Source organism: Rhinopithecus roxellana, chromosome 6 (assembly GCF_007565055.1).
Source record: "Rhinopithecus roxellana isolate Shanxi Qingling chromosome 6, ASM756505v1, whole genome shotgun sequence".
Lineage (NCBI taxonomy): Eukaryota > Metazoa > Chordata > Mammalia > Primates > Cercopithecidae > Rhinopithecus > Rhinopithecus roxellana.
Window position 1 is genome coordinate 64,707,540 of NC_044554.1, and position 21,835 is coordinate 64,729,374.

At 45.3% G+C, this 21,835-nt stretch overlaps 1 protein-coding gene across 3 annotated transcripts; it reads right to left on the minus strand.

Annotated features, from left to right (window-relative positions):
- Nucleotides 1-3,976: 3,976 nt before the first annotated feature.
- FAM71F1 (family with sequence similarity 71 member F1) lies at nucleotides 3,977-20,908 on the minus strand. Of its 3 annotated transcripts, XR_749641.2 has the most exons (8): nucleotides 20,563-20,908; nucleotides 19,261-19,445; nucleotides 17,122-17,374; nucleotides 12,570-12,691; nucleotides 10,818-11,121; nucleotides 8,818-8,855; nucleotides 5,633-5,800; nucleotides 3,977-4,620 (listed from the first exon to the last, which is right to left on the minus strand). XR_749641.2 is itself a non-coding variant. In XM_010378739.2 (7 exons), exons 1-7 carry the CDS (start codon nucleotides 20,806-20,808, stop codon nucleotides 4,607-4,609), a joined length of 1,026 nt encoding a protein of 341 aa, XP_010377041.1. In that variant the 5' UTR covers nucleotides 20,809-20,908; the 3' UTR covers nucleotides 3,977-4,606. The 3 variants fall into 3 exon arrangements, 2 of the variants coding, with proteins under 2 accessions (XP_010377041.1, XP_010377040.1); XM_010378739.2 differs by lacking the exon at nucleotides 10,818-11,121; XM_010378738.2 differs by lacking the exon at nucleotides 10,818-11,121 and having other exon boundaries at nucleotides 8,818-8,861.
- Nucleotides 20,909-21,835: the final 927 nt, after the last annotated feature.

The following is a 21,835-nucleotide window of genomic DNA, read 5'->3' on the forward strand; positions in this document are numbered from 1 at the left end:
TGCCCTTCTTTGTCCTTGTTCCCCCTCTTTTCTTTTTTTTTCCTCTCTCTTTTTTTGACTCCTGCTTCTCCCCTTGTCCCCCCCTCTGCTGCTCCCTGACCTCTCTGTAGACCCCCCCCTCCTTTTCTATCTGACTTGTGCAACCCCTCCGACCTCTTGGCTTGCCCTCCACCCCCCTTGACTTTGACTGCTTTCCACATGCGCTCTGCTTCTTTTTAAGAGCCATCTTCTTTATGTTGCTGCTCTCCCCTTCTGCTCTCTGCTTGCCTCCTTTTCTATTCCCCCTCCGCTTCTTCTCTGACTGCTGATGCCTCTGCCTCTTGCACTGCCCTTCCACCTTATCCCTCTACCGCTCGCCCCCTTCTGACCTCTCTCGCTTTGATCCATTATGTCCTGTCCCTACATTTGTTTTGTTACTGTGTACTTTCCATGCAACCCTTTTATCAATCTTCTTCTGTTCCCCCCTGACCTGCTTTTCTGCCTTTTGATCTCTATCTCTGCTTTTTTTTGACCTCTGACTTACTTTTCTTCTGACTTTCTGTCCCCTCCTGCTTTCAGCTTTGATATTGTCTTCTCGTGATTCTCCTTGCTCCCTTCACTGCTGCTGACTCCCTTTTATGCTTACTGTCTCCCTCTTGTCTGACCCTGTTCTGCTCTTTTGCTCTCTCTCTGTCTTATGTATTTGCACCCTCCTCTGATCTTTCTCGCTCCCATGGTTCTGGACCTGTTCCTGTCTTCTTTCTATGTGGTTTCTCATCTCTGTTTTTCTATGCCACTCTGCTGATGATCTTTTGACTGTGACACTCTCTCCTGTCGACTCTTCTCGCCTTTTTGCCCCTCTGCTCTCGTGCTCTGCATCTCCATTGCTTGCTTCCCTCCTTCTTGCTCCTGTTGACCCCCCCCCCCTCTCTTCCCTTCTCCACTTCTTTTGCCTGCCTTGCTCTTGCTCTCCCTCCCTCTGAATGCTTCATCTGACCTCTGTTGCCCTGCCCTCTGGCTCTCCCCTTGCTCCCTCTTTGCTTTCGGACCCTTCCTGGATCGGCCTCCCTGCTTCTGCCCCTTCTCTGCTTTGATTCCTTCTCCCTCCCTCTGCTTTTCCTCCTGATTCATTCTGTTATCTTTCGTCTCTCTCCCTCTTCTGTGACTTGACCTTTTGTCTCCCTGAACTTTGTCCTCTTTCCTTGCCTTTGTGTGATCTCTCCTGCTCCTTCTCTTCCTTCTGACTTGCCTGGCCTCTATGGTTGTGCTCCTGATCTCTTGCCCTTCTGCTGCCCTGACCCTTGTCTTGACCCTCTCCTTCTCCCCTCTCCTTTCTCTGCTGCTCCTCTTCTGGACTTTTCCTGACTTTTGCTACTGATCCTCTTGCTCTCTTTGCTTCCTCTTGCTTGTCTTGACCCCTTCCCCGTCTTTCCCTCCTCTCCCTGCTGACGTCCTGGCTCCTGTCTCTCCTCTTCTATGCCTCTCTTCCTGCCATGCTCCCTGCCCCGCTGCCTGCCCCCTTCTTCTCTCTTGCTGCTGCCTGCTCTGCTCTCTTTCCCCCCTCTCCTCTCTACTTTCTTCCTTGCCTCCTGCCTCTTTGATCTCTGACCTTCTTTTTTTTCTTCTTGTCTCTCTCTTCTGATGACTGCTCTGCTCTTGACTCTCTCCCTCCCACCCTCTCTGCTGATCCCTTACCCTCTCCTGCTGTGTGCTCCTCTGCTTCCTTCTCTCTCCTGACTGCCCGCCCCTGCTGCCTTCTCTGCCTGCCCCTCCTTGTGCTTTTGATCTGGGAATTTCTGATGTTCAGACATGATTGGGGGGTGTTGATGAGAATGAATCAGCAAAGGAACTGAGAAAAAGGCCAATGAGGGAGGAGGAAAGCCAAGAGAGTGTCCTTGAAGCCAAGTAGAGAAAAAGTTCAAGGAGAAAGCATTCTGCTAACAGTGAGGTGGGGCCTGGTTGGCCATGGGCTTTAGCAATGTGGGAATCTTTGACAGGTTTGTTGAGGTAGTGGATGCAAAAACCTGATTGAAGGGCTTCAAGAGACAATGGAGATTTTTAAAAGTTGGATCCCTTTCACGGAGTTTGCTTAAAGGGGTGGAGAAAACTGGAGCAAGGAGGCGGAGGGGCCAAGAGAGGTTTTGTTTTATTTTGTTCTTTTTTTAATGTAAGAAATAAGTATGTTTAGGAGGCATACTAGTATGTTCGTTGCTGATGGGAAGGATCTAGAAGTAGAAATCAAACTGATGATGTAGGAAAAAGGAAAAGTTGCTGGTGTGACATCTTTGGGTGACATGGGATGGGATCTACTACAAAAGGGAAAGAGCTGGACTTTGCTTGGAGACACAGTTCCTCCACAGTAACAAGGAGAGAAGCTAGAGTCAGTGGGTCTGGATCTAGGTAATTGATAGATATGGTGGTGAGAGCCTGAAATTCTCTTTCAATTGAAATTCTCTTACATTCTCAGTGAAATAGGAAGCGGGGTCATCAGGAGGCGTCGGCAGTTAGAGGAGAGAGAAGGTGTGAAATAGCCATTCAGCGGAGTGAACAGATTTAGGGGAATGTATGATGATTTCCAGGCAACATCAAGGACCTCCTTGAGGCCATGATGATGACTTTGCAGTGAGACTGGTTAGTATGTCATGTGATCTTCTCCACTGGGGTTCAGTGGCAAGTTTAGCAGCATCACACAGGCTTGGAGCTGGTAGAGAACTGGATTTAGCCAAGGAAGAAAGTGAGAGAGACACAAAGATGTTGAGAGTGCATGCCAGGAAGTGATAATAATAATGACTGATCACAGGTAATCTGGGTTACAGGGGAAGGAAATGAGAACATGAAGAGAGGGAGGGACAGTGAAAACCTGGTAGAAGCAATAGATTGTAGGATTGGTGCGTCAATGGATTATTGGACTCAGGAAAACATAGGAGATGGTATAGCTAGGGAGTGGAAATAATGGGGTTAGGTGCAGTTATTAATGACAAGCACTAGGGTAAAATTAAGGAAGACAGTGGTTGAGGAGGGTGGAAAAAATATTATTGGAAGGCAGGAGTTCAGGGAACAGAGATCAAAGTATGGGAAGGATCATCTATGTGGATGTTGAAATCATTAGGAATTAGGACATAACTCAGCCTTTGAGTAATGGTGATCCAGGAGCTTATGGTTTTAGCCCTCCAACCATTTCAGCCTGAAAACTACTTCAGTGAGGAAAAAGACACTGCTAGCATATCTTAAGTCAAATCAAAATACCCACCCCAGTTGGGGGATGGGCAGCTTTCCTGAAGTACTCAAAGTCTGTTTCTCATTAAATGTGAAATTTTTCTTTTTTTGAGATAGGATCTCACTCTGTCACCCAGGCTGAAGGCAGTGGCACCCTCATTGCTCACTGCAGCTCGACCTCCCGGGCTCAAGCAATACTCCCATCTCAGCCTCCCTAGTAGCTGGGACCACAGGCACATGCCACCACTCCCAGCTAATTTTTTTGTATTTTTGGCAGAGATGGGTTTTTGCCATGTTTCGCAGGCTGGTATCAAACTTCTGGGCTCAAGTGGTTCATCTGCCTCAGCCAGCCTCCCAAAGTGTTGGGAATACAGGCATGAGCTACTGCTCCTGACACTATTGCACATTTTAAACAAAGAGGCCAGTCCATAGACCATCTGACAAACACTCCTTCATGACTCCCTTCGTCTGTAATTGGTAAACCTCTGATTAACCTGTATATTGAGCCCATATCTCCTATCTCTGGAATCTCTAATTTAAAAAGTACCAACAAGGTATGTCGACATTTCAAGGGAGTGTTATACAAAAAAGAAGTTGAGCCAGTGTTTGTGGCACGGAGATAATAGCAAACTTAGGGAATTTGAACACAAAAGAAAAATTCGCCATTCCTTACACACCTTGTCTTACTACCTCCCATAAGAACCTTTCTGCACCTCAAACCCACACCTCTATTCAGAACAATAGGGCTAGCAAGTCCAAGTTAGGGAACAGACCAACAATCAAGGAATAAAGCTTTAATCAGGAGAGAGGAACTAGCAAGAAAAACCGACAGAAGGGGAGATGGAAGGTGTCTGGCAGTTCACATTTGTCCAGAATGGTCTGAGCAGGGAAGAAAACATATTTCTTTTTTTTTTGTTTATGGCTTTACTTTCAAGTTTTAAATTAGATAAATAGAAGCTTGGTGAGCATCTCTCAGGCGTGTGTCCCTTCTCTTATCCTCCTTATCTCGTCTGCCAAGTCTCTTCTCTTTCTTGTTACTGCTTCTCTTTGTGTCTGTCATCTGCTTTGACTTTCTCCCGCCACCTTTCTCGTTACCTCCATTTTGCTTTCTTCCACTTCTCTGGTCCTACTTCCCTTTCACTCCTTTCCCCCATCTCTCGAACCAGCCATTCTGAGAGCACATCTTGCTAGGCCAGCTCTGGCAGCGGCATGGAGGTAGCATATGCCGAGGTGCAGTGGTGAGGACATGGTTATGTACAGCTGGAAAGGCTTTGCTGTCACCGTGAGGTGACTATTTTTCCTTAGTTGCAGTTTTCTCCTCCTCTCCATCCCGATAATCCCTCAGAAGCTGAATGCTGCAAAGTGGTATTGATGAGGCTTGCATAGATTCTCCCCATTGTGGAAGGATGGCTCAAATAGAATTTCCTGTGAGTGTAGGAGAGAAAAGTGTTTGATAGGATATAAATTACCTAAAAAGCTCTTTTGTGAGCACATAGATACTTATGCTAATTTAAAAAAATGGTCAACTATCTATAATAGGTATCTTATAAGAGTTGGTGGTGGCCGGGCCCAGTGGCTCACACCTGTAATCCTAGCACTTTGGGAGGTCAAGGCGAGCAGATCACCTGAGGTCGGGAGTTCGAGACAAGACTGGCCAACATGGTGAAACCCTGTCTCTACTAAAAGTACAAAAATTAGCTGGGTGTGGTGGTGCATGCCTTTAATTCCAGCTACTCAGGAGACTGAGGCAGGAGGATCACTTGAACCTGGGAGGCAGAGCTTGCAGTGAGCTGAGATCATGCCATTGCACTCCAGCCTGGGTGACAGAGTGAGACTCTGTCTCAGAAAAAAAGAGTTGGTGGTTTATTAATGACATTTTACTTTAGAAAACAGAAATCACCCCTCCCTTTTAAGTAAATCTATCTCTGGTCAGACAGAGGCACATAGGAAGTACTTCACAAATGTTTATTAAATGAATGTGTGGATAGACAAATGGGCCTTGAGCATGGAGAGAGAAGGACTGGGACCTTAGGGAGGTCTGACCCCATCCCAGACCCCTTAGCCTACTTCCTTTTCACTCTCTGCACCCCAACCCAAGCAGTAAGAAGGCTCTTCAAGAGCTCCAGGAAAGGAAAAGAGAGGAAAGACCACGTGGGAACTCTGCAGAGGAGACCCCTTACACCTCCCACACAGCAAGATAAAGCAGCTGTAGCGTCAACAGCATCTGGGGGAACTCTGGGGGCCCTGGAGGTGCCACACATCAGGGTTTTGCTCAGCCCAGTTGGGAAAAGAGGGCTGAGGTCTCTGTGGCTAGCATCCCTCGACCATACCACACAGCTTTCTGGAATCACCCTCAGGACCCCAGGACCTGACCCAGCCCTGAAGCTGAATGCCAGGGCTGCCCCACAATGGCAGGGGATTCCTCCCATTGCTGTACCTATTGGTGGGGCCAGCTGTGGCCCGGTGGAGGCTGCCAGAGTGCTGAGGAGTGACAGGGGCTGCAGGCCGGAGGGGTTCTCTCTTTCCCACTCTCCATACGTGAATGAAGCCCTCCAACGTAGGTCACGGGTGCAAGGGATGCTGTCTTCACGGGAAGAATCTCTCCCTAGATCAAGTAAAGAAATGCATTTGTTTGTATGCTGGTTCACAGAGCACTCGCAGGTTACAGTCGACATTTGGGGGGTGCTTATGATGTGCCAGGCACCATTCCAAACAATTACATGCATTCATGGTCCTTTAATCCTCACCTCTGTAAGGACAGAGAGGGTGAGTAATTTACCAATGGTCACACAAGGAGAGGCAGAGTCAGAATTCCAAGCCGGGCAGCCTGTCTCCAGAGTCCACTTTCTTACCACTATATCACATGAACAAGACAGCACCAGTAAAAAGAGAGACCTAATATGATTCAGATGGGTTAACTGAGTGAATTTCCCCAGGAGACTCATCTAGCTGAACTAGCAATGGCCTTGAACCTCAGAAGACCTTAAGCCAGAGCCTTTTCTTGGTCCACTTGGCCCCGGCTTTTCAAAGGATGGCCCGCAGCCCAGCACCTTGGGCATTACCTGGGAGCATGTTAGAATCGCAGTCTCAAGCCCGCTAGACCCAAGAAATTCGAATCTGCCTTTTAACAAGATCTATGGGGGAATGTTTGGACATTAAACTTTGGGAAGTGCTGCAATAGTAGGCCACACCACCTGCTGGTGGGGAGTGCAAAGAGTGAGCCACACAGGTGCTGTTGGGCCTCTGGTTTTTCCAATTGTAAGTCTCTCTTATTTATCCAAAAGTTCCAAGAGGCTGGGGTATAACAGTCTTTAAACTGAGAGAGTATGCTACCTCGCCCAATGAGAAAAGAGGGCCTGGAGGCCACATGGGATGGTTAATTTCAATTCAATTTCAGCCTAGGAACATCTTGGGCGTGGTAGGCCCCATGATGCCAGATACCCTGTGACCCTAAAATTCTGTTTTCTCAAGTCCCAGAAATGCTTGAAATAATCCTCACGTCTGTTTTCTTCAAGCCTAATGCCATGGGGTATGTTTTGAGTGTGTATGTTTATACATATGTGTGTTTGAATGTATGTTTAAATGCAGAGAAATGAATCACCATCATGTCATTAGTCGCACAACATGAGAAAACATTCTTAGGCTTGGACAAAATGTGAGGCAGCCACAGCTGTGCTCACCATTTAGAACAGGGGCTGTGAGCTGGCAGCCTCCAGGCTGAATGTGGTCTGCAGATATGTTTTGTTTGCCCACTAAGTGTTAGCCAATACTATGCTTTAATATTTTATAGGAAGGTGGTATCCCACATATGTCCAGATCTTTTGGCTTCTCTTGAAAAACCAGAATATTTGGCCGGGATTCCAGCATGGCAACAGTTAATGGAAGTCTTAATTGAAGCGTTCACTTTCTCATTGCCAATATCCCCACCGCTCCCTGCTGTCTTCTCAGTTTTGGCACCAAGTGTCAGCTGCCAGCAGTTGTTTTACTTATAATAGAATTTAGAGAAAAGTTAACCTTTTCTTACATCCATGTCACCCAGCCCTTTATCCATTTTTTTTTTTTTAAGTCTGAGTCTCACTCTGTCACCAGGCTGGTGTGCAGTGGCATGATCTTGGCTTACTACCCGCCCTCCACTTCAGGTCAAGATTCCCGCTGCCTACCCCCGAGTAGCTGGGACTACAGGTAACACACCATACCAGCTAATTTTTGTATTTTAGTAGAATGGGTTTCACCATGTGTTTCTAGGCTGGTCTCGAACTCCTGACGTCATGATCTGCCCGCCTCGGCCTCCCAAAGTGCTGGGATTACAGGCGTGAGCCACTGCACCCAGCCCCCTTTACCCATTTATATCACTGCAGACCTATGCATTTGTAATCCCTGATTTAGACGAAAGTTAGCAGAGTTCCCCTGGGACCTACCGTCTTCTCTAAATTTATAAATATCTTATGATATTCTGGCTGCCCACTGAACCAACGTGAAGGAATAATTTATTAGTGGCATGGTATATGGGTATTTATTGCCTCCCATTGTGTTCTCAGCCCTCTGCTTCATGCTGTGGATAACTGAGAAGCATGAAAACAATTTAGTATTCACTGAAGAAGTATCCCTCAAACCTATAAAACAAGTAGGGAATAATGAAAGAGAGGTTATGACCAAGGAAGGATTAGCCTGGCAGGAAGGTGTTGTGTGAAGGGTAGGATTTAGTAGGATAGGCAGGATTTAGAGTGAAGCATCGGGGAAAGGAAGTGGATGGAGGATGAAGGAGGCATGGGATGGCTAAGGTTTGCTGGAGCAAAAGGTTTGGGCTGGAGAAGATGATTAGGCAGAGGGCTGCTATTAGAGGAACAGTGAGTGAGCAGGTGAGATGGGGGAAGATTGTGCAGGGCCATGCATGCCAAACTGAGTGGATTTGGGGTGAACAGAATCTGGAAATAGGGAACTGGCTGCTTTTTCCAGAATGTGTCATGCTCCCTCATGCAGACTCTGTTTCTTCTTCCTGGAATGCCCTGCCTTATCTGGTTCAGCCAGCTCACTTGCACTCATTGTCTATGACTCAGTTCAGAAACCATGCCTCCCAGGCCAGCTTCCTGGCAGGAATGAGGGACCCCCTTCTTTGTGCTTCTTTGTCACCCTAGGCATAAGCTTTGAATGTTGCCTGGAAGGAGACGTTTTGTAATTCGGGGATTTCCCCATCTGACACTACCAAATTATAAACTTCTTGAGGGACCATGGGGTCTTTCTACACGGTGACCCTAAAGCCCATCACAGTAATTGGGACTTACACAGTATTCAGTGCATGGTTTTGAATGAATAAATGGATAAATGAACTTGTGGAAGAGTGCTGCAGGCTTGAGATGAGAAGGGCTGGGCTAGCGTAGGGTCTGTGGGTGTAGAAATGAAGTAAAGAATAGAAGATAAATTGCAAAGAAAGAAGTTGGTTGGGACTTGGTGCCAACTTGATTGTGGTTGCCAGAGAGCCTAAAGGAATTCAAACTGAGGCATGGAAAGACAATGTCAATACTGACAGCACCAGGACAACCAGGATGGGGGCTGGAGGGGATCTTATTCTTATATCCAGAGTAGAAAGCTCTTTGAGGTATGGAACCCTGTGCCCTCCCTTACCTGAGCTGTTCTTGTTGGTCTCCACCTTTTTGCTGCTCCTGAAACTCGAGCCATTTCAGGATCAAGGAAATGAAAGTTGAAAGTAAAGGAAAAGAACATTAAATTTGTATTTCAGATCTTGTTCAAAAGTTCCTGATGCAAAGCTTTAGAGACAGATATAAATATGAAAAAGGCCAGCTGTGGCTATATTGGATGGGTGTGACGCATATTAAAGTTCCAGAAAAAAAAACCAGGAAGGGGGAGGTGGAATGGGGTGGGAGGTGGGGAGCAGAGCCCATGCTGCTGATTTTGCTGAGGAGGAGGGGGTGACGCCATCTGTTCAGTTCTGCATCTCAGCCATTTATTTTATTTGCTGTTAAGTTGCATGTTGTTGCCAGTATGCAAAAACTGGTAATAATTGCAACCAGACTAGAACCAGCCCAAATGAGAGAAAAATCATCACTCAGGGACTCCATTCTGGGAAACTGAAGAGAAGGTGCTAAATGTCTGTACAAAGCAATTATCAAGATAGCAGTGAAGCAAAAACGAATCCCTTCCTCCCCTCGTTTCTTACATCCTTCTGATCTGCCCAGACTAGGTTGCCATAGCTCCCTAACTCGTTTTTCCACATCTCTCCTTCCCTTCAAATTAACTGTCAGGCAACAGCTAGCATGACCTTTTCAAAATGTAAATTGGATCACGTCACTTCCCTGTTTAAAATGCTGCTAAGGCTTCCATGACACTGGAAGTCTAAATTTCTTCGCATGGCTTCCCAGGCCCTGCCTGGCTCAGTCCCTGCCCTCTTCTACTTATTCTCTTCCACCACTACCCGCTCTTCCACACTGGCCTTCCACCAAGCTTCTTTCTTTGCAGAAGCCTCAGCCTTGCACCTGCCCATTCCCTTAATCTGCCTGGCCCTTCTTCACCCTTTCTTTAGCTGTCTATTGCCTATTTTCTCCTTCAGATCTTAGCCTCCTCTCAACTTCTAGAAATATTAAAAGCTGTCTGTGCCAGAGAGTGCCAGTAGGTCCCCAGTGACCCTTTTTGCCTTCTCCCTGGGGGGCACAGTACCTAATTTTGTGTTGTGTACATGGCTATGCAAAATGAGGAATGCATTTCCCAGCCTCCCTTGCAGCTGAGTGAGGTCATGTGACTGAGTGTGACCCATGAGGTATAAACAGAAGCTGTTCTTTAAATAGTAATTTAAAAATCAGTGATTTGGCCAGGCACAGTGGCTCAATCCCGTAATACCAGCACTTTGGGAGGCTGAAGTGAGTGGATCACAAGAGGCCAGGAGTTCAAGACCAGCCTGGCCAACATGGAGAAACCCCATCTCTAATAAAAATACAAAAATTAGCCAGGCATGATAGTGAGTGCCTATAACCCCAGATACACTGGAGGTTAAGGCATAAGAATCACTTGAACCTGAGAGGCAGAGGTTGCAGTGAGCTGAGACTGTGCCATTGCACTCCAGCCTGGGAGACAGAGTGAGACTCTGTCTCAAAAAAGAAGGAAGAAAGGAAGGAAGGAAGGAAGGAAGGAAGGAAGGAAGGAAGGAAGGAAGGAAGGGAATGAAGGGAAGGAAGGAAAAGGAAAGAAGAAAGAAAAAAGAAAGAGAAAGAAAGAGAGAAGCTAGGAGAAGAAACAACGAGAAAGAAAGACGAAAGAAGAATAAGAAGAAATAAAGAAGATACATGAAAGAAAAGAAAAGGAAGGAAGGAAGGAAGGAAGGAAGGAAGGAAGGAAGGAAGGATCAGTGATTTGATATTTTGAGACAGCCAAAAAGTGGTTTCAAAATACCTTGCCCTATTAGAGTCCAGTGCCCTCTAGCTCAGCAATATAACATCTCATCGAGCAGTTCCTTCATTACAGAGCTCTGTATGATATATGGAGTGACAATCTTTAGGATATATTCTTTATACTGGGAAATAGATCAGTCTTTCTCTTGTGTTAATAGTTTTCTACCTCCAGCCAAGTTAGAATTAATAATACAAGTTAATACTTATTGAGAGCTTTCTTACAATTTGCCTCTAAATCTGCTGAGGAGCATTCTAAGTGCTTGATGCATATGAGCTCATTTGATCCTGACATCTGGATGGGGTTGGCACTATTTTCATTTCCATATTACAGATCTGAAATCTGAGCCCCCAAGTTTCGATATGCTCAAGGCTGCAGTCAGAGCAGTGACTTGGGCCCACGTCTATGTGAGCTCTTCGCTGCTGTAAGTGCTTGCCTCCTCTGAGCTGTACTGGTTTTCAGTTTATTACCAGTGCTCAGAAAGAAAGAGAATTTGTTCTGCCTCTGAACTGCTGGTCCAACTGGTTCCTGTTGTGACAAAATTCTCCACTCTAATACCTAATTTTTCTCTCCTGGTAACATTTACTAATTTATTTCTGTCCTCCCCTTTCTATTACACCATAAGTAACAGGCACTAGGACTTTGGATCCCACTTTATCTGGGACTGAATATTCTGTGGTACCCTCTGGTCTAAGTACGCTCAGCTCATGTTTCTTTTAAACCAACCAGTTTTATACCAAGACTTAATGCTAAGTCATCCGTACATACAGCGGCATTGCCTCAGCCATGAAGAAGACAGATCTGTAGCATAGAGCTTTCCAGAACAGACTCTGTATTAAGAAAACGACCACAGAAGCTCCACAAAGTCCAACCAGAGACCTTGGGTGAGTAGGTAAGTAAATCCAATAAGTTGACAATGTTTTGAACTATGGTTTTGGTTATTTCCCTGTAGGACTAGAAACTGGATTAGAAATAAGGTTTTACGTGACCGGACATGGTGGCTCACACTTGTAGTCCTGACACTTTGGGAGGCTGAGGCAGGTGGATCACTTGAGGTCAGGAATTCGAGATCAGCCTGGCCAGCATGGTGAAACCCTGTCTCTACTAAAAATACAATAATTAGCCGGGTGTGGTGATGTGCGTCTGTAATCCCAGCTACTTGGGAGGCTGAGGCAGGAGAATCGCATCAACCCAGGAGGCAGAGGTTGCAGTGAGCCGAGACTGTGCCACTGCACTCCAGCCTGGGCAACAGAGTGAGACTCTTGTCTCAAATATACAAATGAACAACAACAAAAAAAAGAAATTAGGTTTTACTTTTTCACCTGTATACCTAACTTATCCTCATTGTTGGAGAGTTTCTTTTCATTTTTTATAGTAGTCCTCCTCTGGAGTCAAGCCCACCACGCTTGCTGTGTGGAGAAGGAGAACAAAGCAAGGAGAGCTGGAGGAAGGTTGTCCTGAATCAAGGATAAAGACTGAACAGTGACTAGGCACGGTGGCTCATGCCTGTAATCCCAGCACTTTGGGAGGCCGAGGTGGGCAGCTCACCTGAGGTCAGGAGTTTGAGACCAGCCTGGCCAACATGGTGAAACTGCGTCTGAACTAAAAATACAAAAATTAGTTGGGGGCGTGGTGGCACATGCCTGTAGTCACAGCTACTCGGGAGGCTGAGGCGGGAGAATCGTTTGAACCCTGGGTGACGGAGTGAGAGTCTGTCTCAAAAAGGAAAAAAAAAAAAAAAGACTGGATAGTGAGTGGCAGTATATCAAGGCCAGACTGGTCTTGAATTCCTGACCTCAAGCGATCCACCTGCCTCGGCCTCCCAAAGTGCCGGGATTACAGGCGTGAGCCACCGTGCCTGGTCACATAAAACCCTGTGCTCATTAACCGAGATATTTGGTTTCTGGTTCTCACAGCCCAGACCATCTGGGTTGCAGGAAGGAATGTCAGAGGCTGGCCTGATTTAAGTCATGTACCTCAACTGGTTCTGCTGGTGTAAGTCGGCAAAAATTTGAGAGAGGGCTTCATTCTCCGCCTTGGCCATTAGTTGAATGAGACTCTCGCTGGGCTGGGAGGCTTGGAGTTTCTTCTGTACTAACTATATGAAGAAAAAAAGCAGAACCAGGTGGTTAAGGCCTTGGGGTCATCACATTTTCCTAATATCATGGTTCAGACTCTAAAGTGTTAGAACTCAAAAATTTCCAAAGTGTAGCCACGCCAGCTGCTCACAGAGGCAATTCTGAGGCCATATTTTTTGGTTTACACTCCTTATATAGGTAAAAATGTCCTTTTGTGCCTTAAGGATAAATAATATCTTTATTACATACTTTTAACATAACTTAGCAGATACTTATTCCTATTAATATACCTTAATATAATGTATGAATAGCCTATTAATATAAGCTTTAATAAAGTTTATGCTGTTTGGTTTTATAATTAAATGTAGGGGAATCATATATTTGTTATAGAAACTTAGTGGGATTTTTCTTTTGAGACAGAGTTTCACTCTTACGCCCAGGCTGGAGTGCAGTGGCGTGATCTCGGCTCACTGCGACCTCTGCCTCCTGGGTTCAAGCGATTCTCCTGCCTCAGCCTCCCAAGTAGCTGGGACTACAGGTGTCTGCCACCACACCTGGCTAATTTTTGTATTTTTAGTAGAGACAGGGTTTCACCATGTTGGCCAGGCTGGTTTGATCTCCTGACCTTGTGATCTGCCCACCTTGGCCTCCCAAAGTGCTGGGATTACAGGCGTGAGCCACCGCGCCCAGCCTAATTAGTGTTTTAAAATTTAATTTCTCTAAGATATATCCTATATATCCTATAATGTGCTGCTTTTTACATCAGGGCAAAATTAATTTCTTTCCTGCTGCTTGTGATACTCAAAAGTGTTCCAGTCGTGCTGTCCATGTCCATAGCCACTCATTCATTCCATATTTATTGAAGGCCAACTAGGTGCCAGGTACTAGAGATATAGCCATAAAGAAGACAAATAAAACCCCCTGGCTTCATGGAGTTTCTGTTGTAGCTGAAGTCAGACGTATATTCATCATGTTCTGGGGCAAAAAGGCCCAGGTATCTTCACTGGTGAATTCTATCAAATATTTAAAGAAGAAGTAATAGCAATGCTTCATGAATTCTTTCAGAAAATAGAGGAGGCAATACTTTCCAACTTCTTCAATGAGGCTAATATTAACTTGATACCAAAGCTTGGGTATCACAAAGATATCACAAGAAAATTGCAGACCAATATCTCTCATGAGCATAGATGCAAAATTCCTTAACATAATGTGAGCAAACTGAATCTAGTAACATATGAAAAAGAAATATATACACTGTGACCAGGCAGATTTTATTGCAGGAACACAAAGTTGGTTTCATATTTTAAAAAATCAATTAATGTAATATACTATATTAACAAAATAAAGGACAAACCACATAAACATCTTAATAGATGCAGAGACATCATTTAACAAAATCTAATACCCATTCATGATGAAAGAAAACAAAAGAAAGAAAACCTTTTCAATAAACTAGGAATAAAGGGAACTTCCTCAACCAGATTAAGGGCATCCACAAATATTCATAATAAGCATCATACTTAATAGCAAAAAACTGAATTTTTTTCCTAAGATCAGGAATAAGACAAGGATGTCTGCCCTTGTTTCTCCTATTAAACGTATACTGGAGGTTCTAGCTAGTGCAATAGGGCAATAAACAAACCTAGATTGGAAATGAAGATGTGAAACTGTCCTTATTGCAGATGACGTGAGTGTGTGTGTGTGTGTGTGTGTGTGGTGTGTAGATAGAAAATCCCTCGGCCAGGCGTGGTGGCTCAAGCCTGTAATCCCAGCACTTTGGGAGGCCGAGACAGGCGGATCACGAGGTCAGGAGATTGAGACCATCCTGGCTAACACGGTGAACCCCGTCTCTACTAAAAAATACAAAAAACTAGCCGGGCGAGGTGGCGGGCGCATGTAGTCCCAGCTACTTGGGAGGCTGAGGCAGGAGAATGGCATAAACCCCGGAGGCGGAGCTTGCAGTGAGCTGAGATCCAGCCACTGCACTCCAGCCTGGGCAACAGAGCAAGACTCCGTCTCAAAAAAAAAAAAAAAAAGAAAATCCCAAGGAATCCATAAAACTGCTATAATGTATAATGAAGTTAATATTTAAAAACCAATTATATTTCTAATACTATCAATGAATGACCCAAAAATGAAATTAACAAAACACAAACAGTTCTCTTCACAACAGCATCAACAACAATAAAATACTTAGGAAAACATTTAATAAAATAAGTGCAGAACTTGCAGAACTTGTCTACTAAAAACTACAAAATAGGCCGAGCATGTGGCTCACACCTGTAATCCCAGCACTTTGGGAGGCTGAGGCAGGAGAATTGCTTGAGCCCAGGAGTTCAAGACCAACCTAGGCAACACAGCGAGACCTCACCTCTATTAAAAACAAAACAAAAGCTACAAAACATTGCTAAGAGAAACTAAAGTATTGAATAAATGAAAAGACATTCCATATTCAGATATTGGAAGACTCAATATTATCAGATGGCACTTCTCCCCAAAGTGATGTATAAATTCAACATGTGCTTATCAAAATTCTAACAGGTTTTTTTTGTGAAATTAACAAACTGATTCTAAAATTTACATTAAAATGCAACACATCTAGAACAGCCAACATAGCTTGAAAAAGAACAAAATTGGAAGACTTGTATCACCCATTTTCAAACTTAATATAAAGATACATTAACCAAAACATTGTTATATTGACACAGAATAGACAAATAAATCAACAGAATGGAACTGATAATTCAGAAATAAATCCTTATATTGACAGTAAGTTGATTTTTAACGAAGGTGCTAAGACAATTCAATGTGGGAAGGAATAGTCTTTTCAACAAGTGGTGCTAGGCTAATTACATATCCACATACACAGAAAAAGTACTTAGATCATTACCTCATTCCATACATAAATATGAACTCAAAATGGATCATAGACCTAGATGTAAGAGCTGAATCTATAAGACTCCTAAAGTAAAACATAGGATAAATCTTTGTGACTTTGGAATGAACAAAGAGTTCTTAGATATGCATAGAAAACCTGATCCATAAAAGAAAAAGTTTCATGCCTGTAATCCTAGCACTTTGGGAGGCTGAGGCAGGTGGATCATTTGAGGTCAGGAGTTTGAGACCAGCCTGGCCAACATGGTGAAACCCTGTCTCTACCAGAAAATACAAAAATTAGTTGAGTGTGGTAGCACATGCCTATAATCCCAGCTACTTGGGAGGCTGAGGTGGGAGAATCACTTGAACCCAGGAGGTGGAGGTTGCAATGAGTCGAGATTGTGCCATTGCACTCCAGCCTGGGCAACAGAGCGAGATTGTCTCAAAAAAAAAAGAAGAAAAAAGTTGACAATTGCACTTTATCAAAATTAAAGTTTTGCCCCTCAAAAACATCATTAAGAAAATGAAAGGCAATTCATAGACTGAGAGAAAATATTATCAAATCATATATCTGATGAACAACTTGTATCCAGAATATACAAAGAATTCTTACAATGCAACGAGAAGAAAAAACCCAATTGAAAAATGGTCAATGCTGGGCACAGTGCCTCATGCCTGTAATCCCAGCACTTTGGTGGGCCGAGGTGGGTGGATCACCTGAGGTCAGGAGTTCCAGACCAGCCTGGCTAACATGGCAAAACCCCATCTCTACTAAAAATACAATAATTGGCCAGGCGTGGTGGTGCGCGCCTATAATGCCAGCTAGTTGGGAGGCTGAGGCAGGAGAATCACTTGAGCCTGGGAGGCAGACGTTGCAGTGAGCCAAGATCGCGCCACTGCACTTCAGTCAGGGTGACAGAGTGAGACTCCATCTCAAAAAAAAAAAAAAAAAAAAAGCAGAACAAAACAAAAAGAAACTACAAATACTCTGTGACTCTGCCCTGGAGTTGGCCCCATGCTACAATATGGATGAACCTGAAAAATGTTATGCTAAGTGAAAAAAGCCAGACACAAAAGACTATATGTTGTAAGATTCCATTTATATGAAAGGCCAAAGATGAATGTGTAGAGACTAAAAACAGATAATGGTTGCCTAGAGTTGGGAGTAGGAACAGGGAATGACTGCAAATGGGCGAAGGGGAATGTTTTAGGGTAATGGAAATGTTCTGGAACTGGATTGTGGTGATGGTTACATGACTCTATACATCTACTGAAAGTGTTGAAACTGTGGTTTCAACATAATCCACAGTAAAATCCACAATGGTAGATTTTAGAAAACAATAAACAATTTACATAAAATTGTTTATATAAAATATATATAAAAACAAAAAACAATTATAAAATAAGAAAATCCCCCATAGTGGATTTTATGGTTCTAAATGCTATTCAATAAAGCTGTTTAGAAAAGGCCTCGAGCTGAGGTCACCTTCATAGGGTGCTCACATACCAGCTGGGTTAAGCTCTACCTCACTGCTCTGGCCTTGGCTGGAGATTGGCAATGGTGATTACTTACCTTTGAATCTCCTGAGGGGCTGCAGCAGTTCCTGGGTACCAGGCAGTGAGTGACAAGAATCCTGGGGTCTTTGGTGGTGATGGACAGCCCCTTTTGCAGAATTTGAACCAGTCGGATCCAGAAGTGGAAGACAGTCTCAGGATGGTCAGGGTGGAGCTTTAGGTAATAAATCTTCTCGGTGACTGTCCTCAACTGCAGGATGCGTTGATGGTGGTCACATACCTGGAGCTCTACAAACTTCAATGGGAGAATCCTGAAGCCACCAGGGAAGACACACATTGACAACCCTATTGCATCCAATCTGACCCTGTCTTCATTAAAATGAGGAAGGTCTTCTTTAGAACTAAGGCTTTTGGAGGTAGGAAAGAGGGTGCTTTAGCACAGTGCTGTTCAAATGTTGGGGAGACCAAATACACCGGCTGAGTTTGTTTAAAATGCAGACACCTGAAGACACCACTAAAGATTCAGATTCAGTAAGAATTGGGTGTGGCCCTGGAATTTGCATTGTAACTTCCACCCACCCTGCCATGATTCTCGTGTGCCCTAGACCCTATTTGAGAGAGACAGCCTAGGAGGTAAGGTGGCTGGAGTCATAAGATTTTGCAATTTCTTTCTTTCTTTTCTTTTTTTTTTTTCAGATGGAGTTTTGCTCTTGTTGCCCAGTCTGGAGTGCAATGGCACAATCTTGACTCACTGCAACCTCTGCCTCCCGGGTTCAAGTGATTCTCCTGCCTCAGCCTTCTGAGTAGCTGGGATTACAGTCATGTGCCACCAGGCCCGTCTGATTTTTTATTTTTAGTAGAGATGGAGTTTCATCATGTTGGTCAGGCTGGTCTCAAACTCCTGACCTTAGGTGATCCACCCGTCTCTGCCTCCCAAAGTGCTGGGATTACAGGCGTGAGCCACCGCACCCAGCTGAAATTTCTTTCTTGAAAGTACCAAAGGAGCTTGCCCCACTGTCTGGCTTGTTCATTTATTGAGTTTAATGCCACAGTTAGTCTTCCCAAGGGAGTTAAAGTTCAAGGATCTGGCGATGGATCTAATATTAGTCAGCTGGGACTGGGCAGTACTTGCTACAGGTACACCAAGAACATCATGGAGAGGTGTATCACCGAGGTAGCATGGAGAAATGAAGGGCTTTCCTGGACTTTTGGGAATTTCTAGAGATTCTTGAGATATCCTACAGATTATCTAAAGAGGCCCAAAGATTTGAAAAGGCTACTTCATCCCGGACAAGCATAATGTCACTATATGCTACAGCTCTAAGTGAGACTTAGTCCCATTTATTTTACTGATTAAAAAAAAAAAACTGGCAGGGCATGGTGGCTCACACCTGTAATCCCAGCACTTTGGGAGGCTGAGGCAGGTGGGTCATCTGAGGTCAGGAGTTCAAGACCAGCCTGGCCAACATGGTGAAACCCTGTCTCTATTAAAAATACAAAAATTATCCCAGCGTGCTGGTAGGTGCCTATAATCCCAGCTATTTGGTAGGCTGAGGCAGGAGAACCACTTGAACCTCGGAGGCAGAGGTTGCGGTGAGCCAAGATCCTACCATTGCACTCCAGCCTGGGTGACAGTCTTTTTTGAGATTCACTCTCAAGAAAGAGAGACAGAGAGAAAGAGAGAAAGCGAGAAAGAGAGAGAGAGAGGGAGGGAGGGAGGGACGGAGGGAGGAAGGAAGGAAGGAAGGAAGGAAGGAAGGAAGGAAGGAAGGAAGAAGAAAACTGAGGAGCAGTAAATAACTTGTGATTTTAAAAATTGAGTCCAGTTAGTTGCATACCAAGAACTAAAAATAATCTCCTTTCCCCAACCACTGCTCCATCTGCCAGACCTCACTGCCTCCTTGCCCTTGGGCCCAATGCTGAGAGATTTCCTATGAATTGAGTGGCGTCCGTGCAGCAAGAAAGAAAGTGGGCAGGTAGACTGGCCCCTCACTCCTGTCCACATGACATCTCCCTTTGTCCCACTTGGCCTCTGTCTTTCCAGTGTATCACCTGTCTTAGGATACTGTTGTCTAAAAAAATCAGTGTCACTGCTGATGACTTCTCTATCTTCTCCTTGAGTTTAGTAGTCAAGCAACCTCCACTTTGCATCCACCCCTCACCCCTCTTGTCCTCCATTCTCATCTGCGTTGCTCACCTCTTCAGGAAGATGTTGGGGGCTGTGGATGGTCTGTTCCATGTCTGGCTCTGCCCCTGGTGCCATTTGACACTGGCCATGAGTAGGATGTTGGGGAGGGGCAGGCAGGGCACTGAGGAGGTCACCCCCAGGGCCATGGTGTAGGAGGCTTTGTAGATGTCTCTCCAATTCCTGCCCCTTTTGACCTGCAACAGAGCCCCCAGGCACAACCTGAGCATTTGGCAAAAGCTGCCATCTGTTTCAGCCCAGGGTTTCTCAACCTCGATACAATTAATGTTTTGGGTTGGATATTCTTTGTTGAGGGCAGGATACTGCCCTGCACACTAGAGAATGCTTAGTAGCATCCTTGACCTCTACCTACTAGTTCTAGTAGCACTACCAGCCAAATGGCGACAACAAAAAATGTCTCCAGACATTGTCAAATGTTCCCTGGCAGTTGGGGCCAAATATCAATTCTTGTTGATAACCACTATATTGATTAAACAACTACTAGTATGTAAACAATATTTCAACCACCCTTTGTTAACAATTGCCCACAAGAATTACAGCCCAGGAGTTCCCTGCCATCTGTCATTTCTGCCAATCCTCCCTGGACTGTTTCCTGACCTTCTCTGAAAAATTTATCCTCTTGTTTCTTCCTGAGGGGCCCTGTTATCTCCTGCACCTTCACTGAACAGGAAGGTCCTCTCTAACTCCAAAGTGATGTTTATTCTTGCTTCCATCCAACCAGAGGAGAGCCCAAGCAAGGAGACAAACATGCACTGAGTGCTTGTTAGACCAGGTGCTTTGCTTGCTGTATTAGCATTTCATCCTCAGGTCAGTTCAAACCTTTTGCAATAAAGGGACCAGATTCAGGCTGCACAGGTTACTTGCACAGTCACCTCCCAAGGAGAAGGCAGAAGACTGGAATCTGAGCCCAGCTGTCTCTGGGTCCCCAGGTGCTGTTCTTTCTCCAATCCACATTTTTGTTCTCAAGAAGCGTCTCTTTTCACTGCCTCTTTTTTCATCTACTTCAGGTGACAGCCTGGGGGCTGAAGTAAACTGGAGGATTAGAATACCAAATTCTCCTCTCAGAGCAGAGGACCCCTGACCTTTCTCCCTGGGTGACAGCTATCTGCAGGAGAAGCCCTGTCTGAGGCTCAGCAAAGCCCAGGTCAATGGGGATGGCCTTGTATTCCAGGTCACTAGCTCCTTGCCTCAATTCTCACTCCGCCTCAGTTTCAGGGGTGGACTCTCTCAGTCATATCTTGGGAACAGGTTTAGAAGAATCAAAAAGTGCTATTCTGTGCCACCCAAGAGTACCTGGACGAAGTTGCTTTCAAACACCACGGAGTTAGGAAACAGGTTGAATTCTGGAGAATGAACCACCTGGCAGAGCAGTCCCTCCTCCACACCTAGGCCCACTCCAGGGTTCGGCTCTCGATCCACAGGAAAGAGGCCCCTGAATTCTTCCCAGGCATTCAGGGAAGGGAAGGTTGGATAGGATCTTGTGACTTTTACTGTATTCTTTGATTTCCTCCAAGTCTTTCCATGTGGAACTGATGACATTTCTACACATGCTCAGGGGCCTGCTGCACATTTGTCCTGGGATCTCTCTCTCCCCTGCTGGCCTTGGGCAGCTGGCCAAGCCCTGGGACCGCCAGTCAGCTCACAATGATGAATGGATGACATCATGAAAAACCAGGACGGACCTGCAGGAAGGGGAAGTGCAGAGGAGCCTCCCTTTTCCTCCAGAGAGCTTGTGTGCCTTATCGGTGCCTTGATATCCCCCAGCCCTTTTCAGGACCCCAGGACATAGTCCTCCCAGAACTTGCAGAGAAAGCAGTGAGCTAGGCAGAAAGCAAGCAAGGAGAGCTGTCAGGAAGCTCCTTTCACTGCTAAGAGGAAAATGCCCTTCCTGCCTTTCAACCCTTCCTTACTCTGAATGCAACCTATCTCACACAACTTTAAAAGCTGCGTGTCCATTGAAAATCCCATCTTCCTAAGCTTTGCATCATGTGGGCCCCCGACACTCTGGTGGATCTGCAGGTTATGGGAGCAGTTGTAGGGCAGTTGGTGTCTGCTCTGTGTTCTGCTGTGGCAGGCTGGTTACTTCTGCAGGACTTATTTCCCTTAGGAGGTCAAACTGAAGAAGCAGGAGAAGGAATTAGTTTCTTATCCAGAGGCTGGCTTTGTCAGGGCGCTAGCTGGGAGGAATAGAACCTCTGCTAGGTCCACAAGCTGTTCCCCATCTCGGAGAATGACAGCGTCCCTCAACCCTGAACCAGAGGAGGAAACAGCCCAAATCATGGGCTGCTAGGTCAGGGGGAGAGAACCAAGCAGGCTGACCACTATGCAAGGCCATTCCCGGGAGAAACTGTTTTCTAATTTGGTCCAAATTCTAAATTTTTATTTTTATTTTTGAGATGGAGTCTCGCTCTTTTGCTCGGACTGGAGTGCAATGGCGTGATCTCGGCTCACCGCAACCTCCGCCTCCTGGGTTCAAGTGCCTCCTGCCTCAGCCTCCCGAGTAGCTGGGATTACAGGCATGTGCCATCACACCCAGCTAATTTTTTGTATTTTTAGTAGAGACAAG

What these genes read in the sequence shown, in the direction of transcription:
- FAM71F1 (XM_010378738.2), bottom strand. Translation starts at nt 20,808, where the DNA reads ATGTCATCAGTTCCACATGGAAAGACTTGGAGGAAATCAAAGAATACA. An exon ending in GCCCCTCAGGAGATTCAAAG is followed by an intron (nt 12,692 to 17,121) that starts GTAAGTAATCAC and finishes TTCTTCATATAG; the next exon opens with TTAGTACAGAAGAAACTCCA. An exon ending in CACCAGCAGAACCAGTTGAG is followed by an intron (nt 8,862 to 12,569) that starts GTACATGACTTA and finishes AAATGGCTCGAG; the next exon opens with TTTCAGGAGCAGCAAAAAGG.